At 41.7% G+C, this 12,301-nt stretch overlaps 1 protein-coding gene across 2 annotated transcripts in view; it reads left to right on the top strand.

The window, feature by feature from the left end:
• Window positions 1–1,759: 1,759 nt before the first annotated feature.
• LOC115100201 (pancreatic alpha-amylase-like) overlaps window positions 1,760–12,301 on the top strand; it is a 57,571-nt gene continuing 47,029 nt past the window's right edge. The window contains exons 1-2 of one of the 2 annotated variants that reach the window (XM_029618518.1): window positions 1,760–1,839; window positions 3,628–3,843. In XM_029618518.1, coding sequence (XP_029474378.1) covers window positions 3,676–3,843 — 168 coding nt within the window. In that variant the 5' untranslated portion in view covers window positions 1,760–1,839; window positions 3,628–3,675. The remainder of the gene's footprint in view (window positions 1,840–3,627; window positions 3,844–12,301) is intronic. The other variant, XM_029618519.1, reaches the window with a different exon arrangement.

Here is a 12,301-nt window from a genome sequence, read left to right on the forward strand (position 1 = left end):
GTTATTTAAGTCATTTGGGGGGGGGGGTTCGGGAGGGTGGGGGATTTAATTTAAAGGGTCGGGGTGGGTTTTAGGGGGTTTTAATGTGCCGGTTTTGCGATTTTTCGATTTTTAGATTTTTCACGATTTTTCACGATATTTTACCCCCCCAAACGGCAACAATACGATTCCCTCCCCCTCCCAGCCGAAATCGATCGTTAAGACGATCGAGGACACGATTCACATCCCTAGTAAATATAATATAACCAGCCTAGGTTTCTGCCACAGCCCAGCTCTTGCTTTTCAAATGCCTCCTTATCTTGATGATAGGCTTTGCCCTTCAAACTAAAAAAGAGAACTTGCTAAAATTAAAAATTAAAATTGAGGTGAGGAAGCAGCTAAGAACTTCAGCAGCCATTAGTTTGATGGTTCTCTAGTGCTCCAAGAGTGCATTTTAAAAGGTAAGCAATAGCATTCAGGTCTTACAAAGTAACTCTAGCTATCTAAAAACTTTTTTCCATGTGGGTATTTTGGGATTAGGTGCCCTAGGCACCTTCTGCTTTTCACCCCTCCCCCCACCTGGTCACGCCGCCACCCCCATTAGGGGGCACAGCCATGTGGGGCTGGAAGTGGTGGCTCTGCAATGGCAAAGAAGAGTGCCACCCCCCCCAACCCGGTCATGTTGCCACCCCTATTAGGGGGTGCGAGCCATGTGGATCATGAGTGGTGGTGCCACGGCACCAAAGAGGAGATTTCTGAATCTCCACTCCTCTTTGGCGCCGTCGCTTGAGGCTCTACATGGCCCGTGCCCCTTAATGGTCAGTGCCCTAGGCCCAGGCCTAGTTTGCCTAGTGGTTCCGCTGACCCTGCTTGGGATCCTTCACCAGTCCAAGAGTTGGAGGGTCACCTCTTATAAGTGAGACACACACTCAGTGGTCAGCAAATAGTGGTGATCTCAGTAGTGGCAGCTATATTATCTCTCTGCCAGGGCCTGAGTGCACTGCATCAAGCCCCCATGTATATAAAAATAATAAATAAATAAAAAAAATTAAATGTAATAAGGTGTGCTGGACTGTGAACATAGTTTTGTTTGCCCGATGCAGAAAGATGCATTCAGCCGAACGCACAGCTTTGCCCTCATTTAGAGGCACCTTTTGTGAGCATAAATCTTCCTGCTGATGCAGCAAGGCGTTTTACATTCACAAAATGTACATTAAAAAATGCTAGTATTACTTAGTGCCATTGCATGAAAATCACATGAAAATGAGAGCCTTAAGCTAAGCAGTACTCCCAGATGCAAGGACATGCGTTGGCTTAACCTGCATTTTCTTGAAGCTGGAAACTTTTGCCTGAATTTTCGAAGCCCCGTGTATGTAAAATCTGGGGGGATACGTGCATGGCCAGGCCTTGCACGTGCCAAGCACATTTTTAAAATGGCCCGGTCATGCACGTTTCTCCCAATATGCGCAGAAGTGCCCAGGGGTCTGGGCGGAGGCCGACTGAGACAGCAGCCATTATAAAATAGCCGCGTCCATCTGCGCACCGTATGCACATGGATGCACACGTGCTTGTTTTAAAATCGACCCCTTAACTTCTAGTCAGAGGTGGAGTAAAGTTTCCAGCATTGCGGAAAAACAAGCTGTCTGCACCAAAAAAAAATCACCATATACCTAAAATGTTGAAGAAAATAGCAACAATGCCTCAATTCAGTTCAGCAGTGAGTGTTGCTTTAAATTTGGGAGGGGGAGAGGAAGCTGGGCATCTTCTGCCTCTGCTGCTCTCATTTCCTCTGGCAGTGCGAGGGAGCGAGCTGTGGACGATTAGTGCTGAGCCGACCCGGGAGATTCCATCTGCAGTTGAGTAAGCCCTGGCTGTGCATCCCCTCTCTGTACAAACTGTTAAGCTGTGCCGGATACCTGCTGTTCCTCAGCATGCCCCCTCCTCCCCGAGTTAAAATGCATTCGGGCTATGCTTGAACGCCCATTTTAACAGATGTGTTGTATCCGCGCGGTTTTTAACTCCCGATGCATTAACATAATATTAGCTTGCTGCATCGGGAGTTAAAAAAAAAAAAAAATTAGCCTGTGCATTAAGAAAATGTGTGCTGAATTGCAGTGCACAGTTTTAATGCACAGCTTCCTGAATCAGTCTTTTGTGGGAAGACTTTAGTTTTCATGCATGAAGGGATTTTGCATGCAGCAAACTTGCCCACAAACCAGTGTAAAGCCATGCACACAGATTAGCACTAGTACTTCCTATAAATGCTGTGACAATGAAGGGGTTAGCTATCGCTTCCCGATGCAGAGAGGCACGTAGGCTTAACTCTGTTTCGTAATGCTGGCAATTTAACTCCTGGTCTGAGTTGGAGTCAAGTTACTCGGGCTAATGTTAGTCTACGGGGATGTCCCCAGAGTTATAGGGCAGAGTTTCTGTACTTGGGATTTATTCACAAATTAAGTTTTCGGCACATAAAATATGTTTTTTGCACAAAGAATATGCATTGTACACAATTTTTATGCCAATGAATTGTATAAATCTTGTTTTATGTGCAGAACACACTGTGCACAGAAAATATATTTAAATATATTTTATGCCCACATGTGCTTGCTTTTTTTTTTTTTTTTTACCCCATGCCTTAGCTTACTGTATCAGGAATTAACTCAATTTTTACTGAGTAAAGAAAATATTAACTAAGATTCAGTTCACATTTTCTACTCACATTTGTTTACATTAGGCCAGGGGTGGACTGACCATTCACCTTTCCCCTTGCCTTGGGATAGGTGGTTAGGGGCCAATGACCCTTACTGCACGAAAGCCCACGTCACTGTCAGACCACCCCTGCATTGAGCTCTGTGTGAGGATCTCCTGCCCCATGGCACAAAGCAAAACACCATGGCCTGAATCACAGGGAAGACCTTTTTATGGATAATATTTTAAATTAATTCAAAGTAGACGTGCTTTACTGCCCTTTATAATGTACCTCTGCAATGTTGTGTGCATTTCTGTGCAATCTGATTTTTTCTGCTGATGTGCTGTTTTGTTTAGTTATTCGTTCTACTTAAAATTTAGTTTCAAACATAATAATTTTCATTTATTCATTTTAATTATTCTCAGTGTATTGTGCCAAATTCTGCTGATGCTGAACACAGTTTCATCTTATTTTAACTAATATATTTAAAAGATGAGAACTTTCCCAAGGAATTATAAAAAAGATGGTTTTACAGTGTTTCATGTGCTTGGTACATTTTGTATTGTTTCTATATAGTTTAAAGTTTATTCACAACGTGAAAGCGTTTTGATAAAAATTGACCTATATGGGGAACATTTTCAAAGCCATTTGCATGCCCAAAACCCAGTTTTATATGTGTGTAAAAGTATATGTGTAACCTGGTTCTGCTTTAGGGCTGTACATTTTGTAGTTGTGCAGATTTCTCATACTCTTGATCTTGGCTTCACTCAGTAATAATGAAAACAAACAAGAAATATAATTTCAAATGGAAACAGAATGGATCCATGGGTCAAGATACCATTAGAGCTTTTATAATTATGAGAGTTTCTTCAATGCCTTCACCTGTTGCATTTTACATAAAGGAATGCCAAGTGATCTGCCAATTTGTAATAAATATCTTGTGGCTTATCTTCTTGCAGTAATATAAAAAGCCAGTGCTTGGTAATGTTTCCTTCCCAAACAGCAAGATGAAGATTCTCCTCCTCCTCATCACTGCTGGTCTTTGTTGGGCTCAGTACAATCCGAACACGAAGGCCGGCAGAACGTCCATTGTCCACTTATTTGAATGGCGCTGGACGGACATTGCAAGTGAATGTGAACGCTATTTGGCACCTAATGGATTTGGTGGTGTGCAAGTAAGTAGCTTCATAATCATGTGTTTCTTAGTATTTAGAGCATAAGGCATAGAACAAAGATAGACCATTAAAATAAAAACATTCTTTAGGAGATTACTGCATTTGCAAATTGGAATTAGTTTTGGTTTTGTTTACTATGATAAGAACATAGAACATAAGAAATTGCCATGCTGGGTCAGACCAAGGGTCCATCAAGCCCAGCATCCTGTTTCCAACAGAGGCCAAACCAGGCCACAAGAACCTGGAAATTACCCAAACACTATTTTATTGTGAACACAAACATATCTATACATTTTAGTTAGTGAAACAGAGTTCTGTTTTAAAAGGAGCTTTGCCTTTTGGTGTCTGTAACAAACCCACAATTAGGACAAGCTCCAGACTTCTGAGCAGTAACTTCTGAGCAGTTCTTCTACCTGCCCAATGCAAAACAAATGAGCCTTGTCCTGATACCAAATAAATTGCCCTCCTGTCCCATATCTGTCTGATACAAAACAAAGACCCATCCCATGATTCTCCTCCTGCCCACCCAATCCAGATAAAATTACTCCTACTCTTATCCCCCTTCTTGATTGCGCGATACAACTGACCTTCAACCCACATGCCTGATAAAAAAAAAAAAATCAAATGACCCCACCCAGTTAAAAACAAATGACCCCACTAAATCCCCTGCCCTCCTATTCAATCCTATTCCCCCACCCTGAGACCCCCACTAGCCAGTTGTGTTAATGTTGTCTTTATTTATGTTTCATCTTGTTTTATTGTTACTATTATATTGCTTGTTTATTGTTTTTATTTTATTATGGATGTTTGTTTACTCATTTATTATAGATGTTTTATTACTGTAAACTATTTATTTTATAGGCAGTATTTTAAGTTTTAATAAATGAAATGAAAAACAAAATAAATGACACCTCCCACTTCTTTTTCCACTAAACCAATCCTAAACAAATGATCCTCCTATTCCTCCAACCTATCTGATATAAAGCAACTAACCCCACCTGATCCCCCTCCTTCCCATCCAGTTCAGAAGAAATGAACCCACCAACCTAAACCTCCTCCTATCCATCCAGTCCAAAACAAATGATCCCAACCTGATTCCCCCCACTCACCCAATATAATGTAAATAAACCCCACCTGATCCTCCTGTTGCCCACCCAATCCTAAACAAATTATTTCCCAATCCTCCCTCTTATCTGCCTGATACAAAACAAATAATCCACTGCTTCCTATTCCATCTGCCTGATACAATGTAAATGACCCCCTGATCCCCCACCCATCTGATAAAGGGAAATGAACTCCTGCACCTCAATCCCTCTCCTATTTGTCCAACACAAAACAAATTACCTCTCTACTTCCTTTCCCCCTCCCAGCCCATTGATCCAAAACAAATTATTCTTCCAACCACCAATCACCCTCCCTTGCTCGATACAAACAACTGACCCCTACTACTGATCCTTTTTCCATCTGAGCAGTCTAAAACATGACACTTCCATTTACCTAATACAAAATAAATGACCACCACACCTCAATCCCTTCTCCCATCTGGCCAATACAAAACAAATAACCCCTTTCCATTTGTATAAAAGAAAAATGTACCCATCACTCCTGAATCCTCTTCCATGTGTTCATGGTTGAGAAAACCACAGCATTTGAATTTAAGAAAGCATGGGATAAGGAATTTCTAATGGAGAAATGAGAGTTATAAAGCTAATTAATTGGGTGGATGGGCAGACTAGATGGACCATATGGTTTTTTTCTGCCAACATGTTTCTTTGTTTCTAATTTCTTATTCCTCTCCCATCTTTATCCCTCTCCCACCTGCTTAATCCAAAACAAATATATCAAGTTATTTATTTGTTTAATTTATTTACAAAATTTATAACCTATATCCAAACTAAAAGGAGCAATTACCAAGGCAACTAATCTATATGTTAGAAAAGTAAAGAAAAGCAAAAGAAAAATGAAACCTATCTGGTTCTCAAAGGAGGTAGCTGACAAAATAAAGGCTAAAAGAACAGCGTTCAAGAAATATAAAATATCCCAAAGGGAGGAACACAAGGAAGAATATCTGGTAGAACTGAGGGAGACAAAGAAAGTAATCAAGACGGCAAAAAGTCAAGCAGAAGAAAGGATTGCCAAAGAGGTAAAGAGAGGTGACAAAACATTTTTCAGATACATCAGTGAAAGGAGAAAAGTCCAAAGTGGTATAGTGAAATTGAAAGATGAAAAGGATCAATGTGTGGAGAGAGATGAAGAAATGGCAGAAATATTAAACAAATACTTCAGTTCTGTGTTCACTAAAGAGGACCCTGGAGAAGGACCATTGCTAGTTAACAAGAAACTGGAGGGGAATGGAGTAGATGTAACTCCATTTACAGTAGAGAATGTATGGGAAGAGCTGGGGAAACTGAAAGTGAACAAAGCCATGAGGCCTCATGAGGTTCATCCCAGGTTACTGAGGGAGCTCAGAGATGTGCTGGCGGGTCCGCTGTGTGACCTGTTCAATAGATCCTTAGAAATGGGAGTGGTGCGAGTGATTGGAGAAGAGCGGTGGTGGTCCTGCTTCACAAGTGGGAACAGAGAAGAGGCTGGTGACCTCGGTGGTGGGAAAAGTAATGGAATCACTGTTGAAAGAAAGAATAGTGAACTATCTACAGTTGCAAGAATTGCTGGACCAGAGGCAGCATGGATTCACCAGGGGAAGATCCTGTCAGACAAATCTGATTGACTTTTTTGACTGGGTAACCAAGGAATTGGATCAAGGAAGAGCGCTCGATGTCATCTACTTGGACTTCAGCAAGGCTTTTGATACGGTCCCGCACAGGAGACTGGTAAATAAAATGAGAAGCTTAGGAGTGAGTGCCGAGGTGGTGGCCTGGATTGCAAACTGGTTGATGGACAGAAAACAATGTATGATGGTAAATGGAACTTACTCTGAAGAGAGAGCGGTGTTAAGCGGAGTGCCGCAGGGATCGGTGTTGGGACTGGTCCTGTTCAATATCTTTGTGAGTGACATTGTGGACGGGATAGAAGGTAAGGTTTGTCTTTTTGCGGAAGACACTAAGATCTGCAACAGAGTGGACATGCCGGAAGGAGTAGAAAGAATGAGACGGGATTTAAGGAAGCTGGAAGAGTGGTCGAAGATATGGCAGCTGAGATTCAATGCCAAGAAGTGCAGAGTCATGCATATGGGGTGTGGAAATCCAAAAGAACTGTATTCGATGGGAGGAGAAGGGCTGATATGTACGGGGCAGGAGAGAAACCTTGGGGTGATAGTGTCCAATGATCTGAAGTCGGCAACACAATGTGACAAGGCGATAGCTAAAGCCGGAAGAATGCTGGGCTGCATAGAGAGAGGAATATCGAGTAAGAAAAGGGAAGTGATAATCCCCATATATAAGTCCTTGGTGAGGCCTCACCTTGAGTACTGTGTTCAGTTCTGGAGACCGTATCTCTGAAGGGACAGAGACAGGATAGAGGCGGTCTGGAGAAGGGTGACCAAAAAGGTGGAGGGTTTTCATCAAATGACTTATGAGGAGAGATTGAAGAATCTAAATATGTACACCCTGGAGGAAAGGAGGAGCAGGGGTGATATGATTCAAACTTTCAGATACTTGAAAGGTTTTAATGATCCAAAGACAACGACAAACCTTTTCCGTTGCAAAAAAATCAGCAGAACCAGGGGTCACGATTTGAAACTCCAGGGAGGAAGACTCAGAACCAATGTCAGGAAGTATTTCTTCACGGAGAGGGTGGTGGATGCCTGGAACGCCCTTCTGGAGGAGGTGGTGAAGACCAAAACTGTGAAGGATTTCAAAGGGGCATGGGATAAACACTGTGGATCCATAAAGTCTAGAGGATGTGAATGAAGAGAAGAGGCACGGGGGCGACTTGCTTGCGGGAATGACGGCTACTACCTGGAGATTAATATCCTTTTTTTAGTTTAAGTATGTTTTTATTAAGAGGCAACACACATACCAATTGGACATCTTACATAATATAAAAAGATATAACAAATATGCACAATAGTCAATTCAATGAACAAAGCTCAAGTGTGTCCCTCATAGTATATTGTATAAAAATGATAAAACAAAACATAAAAAGTAGAAAAAGAGAAGAAAAGAGTGGAAAAAGAGAAAGAAACAAATCACCGTAGCTGAAGGTAGGAGGAAGAACCAACTACCATGGACATTATGACTATATGCGACTTGAAAATGATAATGGATGTACTAAGGCTACCCAGCTACCATATTTAACATGGAAAGGTAGTCATCAACCGGCTTCCACACCTGACACCAGGATGCAAGCCTATGAAATTTGAGAGCCATAGCCTTCTCATATTTAATATAGAGGCATATGGAGTTCCACCACATATGTTCGGAAAGGGAGTTGCTATTCTTCCAGTTGGTCATGACATTATGCAAGGCAACCAATAACAGAAAATCTAACAATTTGCTGTGAGCATTAGTTAGATGGATGGAAGGATCATTACTTCGCAAAATGACCAAGGAAAAGGTCAAGGGACATGTAAGCGATAAAATGTCTGAAATGATAGACCAGATTTGTCTCCAGAATTTGTGCACTATGGGGCAAGAATACAACATATGAGTAAGTGAACCATTGCCTTCTTGACATGACCAACAAGCGTGAGATTGTGCTAATCCAGCCCTGTGTAATTTCCACGGAGTCCACACTGCTCTATGCATAATAAAATAAGCCGTCTGAGTTAAGCTCGAGGAGAGCGAGATTCATATCGATTTCTGCCAAAGGTATTGCCATTGACTGGGGAGTAATTGTGTGTGAAGAGTAGTCATCCAATATGATTGTACCCCAGTAGAGGATGTCTGCACTAAACAGCTCTTGATGTGTCTGTACAGCCTGGATGCAAGATGGCCCCGGTCCCCATACAATGAAAAAAAGGACAGTAAAGCAGGTTCAGCTTGCGATGAGAGAGCCGAGGTAGAAATATCTTGAAAAACGTGCTGTAATTGCAGCCAAGCATAATATTGAGATGTGGGTAAACCAAATCTAATGCGCAACTGGTCAAAGGGGAGTAATTTATTATTCTGAAAGATGGATGTCAAAAACCATAACCCACACCTTTGCCATGCTGGCCAGCTGATGGTATGATTATCTATTTTTATTTTGGGGTTATGCCAAAGCGGAGCATAAATTGAGTCAGTCCAAGGAGGCAAAGTAGGGGATCGCATCTTATCAAATTCAATCATCGCTCTATGTAAGGACCTTATTATAGGATTAAGTTTAACAGAATACGACAATGGAACTCCTGGAAAATATTTCATGGGAGCAGGAGATATTAACACCCGTTCTATAGAAAGCCATCTAGGGGGAACAGATGAAGGACTATCAGTATTAAAATAGTGAGAACCTTGTTGTAACATGTAGGCTTGGTGATAAGTGTAAAAATCAGGGAAATTTACACCTCCATGTGTATTAGCTAGCTTCAATTTAGATAATGCTATTCTGGGGGGTTTATCTTTCCAAAGAAATCTGGTAAGCAGGCGGTCAATCTGTTTATAGAAGTTACTAGAGAAAAATATGGGAACCATAGATAGAATATACATAATCCGTGGGGCAAGAACCATTTTAATAGAGTCTAGTCTCCCCCACCAAGTCAAATGCAAAGGGGACCATGCTATCAATGCGTCACGAAGTGTTTGAATGGTGGTTTCCTCGCAATGAGTAACAGTTAAATTAGAATCCATTTGAAAACGGATACCTAAATATTTAAGCCCACTCTTAACAGTTTGTATAGGAAGTTGAGCCAATTTTAATAGGGCACCTTGGGAATTTAAAGGGAGCAGCTCAGTCTTATGCCAATTAATCTTGTAGCCAGAAATGAGAGAATAGCTGGAAATAAGAGCAAATAGGGAGGGGAGGGACATTTCAGGATTAGTAAGAAACAGGAGAACATCGTCTGCATAAGCTGATAGTTTAAACATTTCACCTCCTAACTAAAATCCTTGTACATTTGTTGCTTGTCTAATGGATAGTAATAGTGGTTCCAAAGCCAGGTTAAAAAGAAGGGGAGACAGAGGGCAACCTTGGCGGGTACCTCTGTGTAAAAGAAAAGGCGCAGATGAGTGGGTGTTGATAAAAAGAAAAGCCGTGGGAGAGGTATATAAAGTTTGAACCCAGGAGAGAAAAGTCGGGCCAAAGCCAAACCACTGGAGAGTAGCCCAAAGAAAAGGCCATTCGACACGATCGAATGCCTTTTCTGCATCTAATGATACGGCCACTGCCGGGGTTGTCAATGTGGGTGCTTGTTCTAATATATGAAAAAACATGCGAGAATTGTTAGCTATCAACCGACCTTTTACAAATCCAGATTGATCCGGATGTACAATAGAGGGCAGGACTTTGGATAAACGAATCGCTAGGATTTTAGCAAAAATTTTGTAATCTGCATTCAATAGCGATATTGGTCGATAGTTAGAGATAACCGAGGGGTCCCTTCCCGGCTTTGGAAGAACTATGATACATGCCTCAGTAAAGCTAGTAAGACCATCTGGAGAAGAGAGAATCGAAGAAGAATAGTGATGTAAATGAGGAGCAATCATTGATTTAAACGCATGGTAAAAGTCAGAAGAAAGTCCATCCGGCCCCGGGGCCTTACCGCTGGAGAGCGATGTAATAGCTGCAGAAACTTCCTCAATAGTGAAAGGCATTTCCAATGAGGAGAGTTGAGATGATGTAAGAGCTGGATGGGAAATGTTCGCCAGGAACTTCTGAATAGATTCCGCTGAGGAGTCGGCTTCCGATTGGTAGAGAGTATCATAAAAAGATCGAAATTCGTGTAGGATGTCTGCATCGGATGTCGGAGGCGCCTTGGAGGCAGACAGCACCATGTCTATGCGTTTCCTCTCCTGGCATTTCTTAAGATATGAGGCTAGGAGATGTCCGCACTTGTTATTTTCAGCATAGTAGGTCGCTTTTGTGCGACTCAGGTGGAGTTGAACTTGAGAACTTAAATGTTGATTGTAGCTATATCGTGCTCTTAACAAAGCCGTAAGGGTGGTCAGAGTGGGATCCTCAATATGTTTGTGTTCAAGTCGTTCCACTTCTTGCTGAAGTGCAGATAAAGTAGCTTGATAGGATTTTCTGAGACTGATAGAATGACTGATTATGGAGCCTCTAATCGTAGCCTTGAAAGCTTGCCATAAGGTAGCTGGAGACACATCTGGGGTAGAATTGAATCGAAAATATTCTTCGATATGGCCTTGAATTTTAGAAATAAAGGAAGTGTCAGACAAGAGTGAAGAATTGAAACGCCAGCGATGCTCTGTAGGGACTGGAGAAAGAAGTTTAAATGTAAGTTGAATCGCAGCATGGTCAGAGATCAGAATGGGATGAATGGAGGCTGCTTTTAATGCAGGGACAAGCTGTTTCGAGATTAGGAAAAAATCTATCCTTGAATAAACGTTGTGAGGAGCAGAAAAAAAGGTATAGTCTTTAGTCGTGGGATGCAGTAAACGCCACGGGTCTGATAAGCCATGTGAGTGTAGTAATGATAATAAAAGTTTGCTGGATCTAGAAATCGTCGGCTTCAATTTTGTAGTCCGGTCTAGAAAGGGATCTAAAACCTGATTAAAGTCCCCTCCTATTATAATAGGTGCTAGAGGCATATTAAGCAGTTGAGTGAACAGCTGATGAAAAAAATCCGGGGTATCTGCATTAGGCGCATATAGGTTTAACACAGTATATTTATGCTGTGCTATCTGTATCTGAAGCATAGTCCATCGGCCCTCACAGTCTGCAGAGCTGTGTAGGATTTGTGCGTCCAATCTCTTATGTAGAAGGATAGCAGTGCCCCTTTTCTTATGAATAGCGGGACTATAGAGGACTTGGCCCACCCATTGCTGTTTGAGTTTGCTTGACTCCAAAGAAGTAAGGTGAGTCTCTTGGAGGAGCGCGATGTCAGCATGGAGTGATTGTAAATAGGTCAGGATTTTTTTCCTTTTGATCTGGTGTGTAAAGCCGTTGACGTTCAGAGAGATGACAGTAATCTCATTAATGTTAGTCGCCATGAGATAAGTTGGAATCTTCGCGTTAGGTAGCAGGGGAGCCAGGTCAAATAGTCTGGTGATACTGGCGATAATCGCAAGGTGAAGAGAGAAAGAACATTAGAAAAAGTCCAGAAAAGTCGTCCAGAAAAAGAAAAATAAACAAAAATGACCAGCCCAAAAAAGACTGATAACAAAGCCATACAGGCTATTAGTTGCATATGAGCCTCTCGTAGTGCCAGAGGTCCCAATAACCAATCAGTTTCCTCCAGACTTATGACGACAAATAATCTGGTTTAAACCCCCTTGTTAGGTGGGAGATGTTTCAGGAAAAATAAAATAGAAAAAGGATATATAAAAGTCGACCATTTCCCAAAACACAGAATCAAAAAAATTAAAAGAAATAACTACCTCCGGCTACTCTCTGAAAATGA

Source organism: Rhinatrema bivittatum, chromosome 10, assembly GCF_901001135.1.
Source record: "Rhinatrema bivittatum chromosome 10, aRhiBiv1.1, whole genome shotgun sequence".
In the NCBI taxonomy this organism is placed as follows: domain Eukaryota; kingdom Metazoa; phylum Chordata; class Amphibia; order Gymnophiona; family Rhinatrematidae; genus Rhinatrema; species Rhinatrema bivittatum.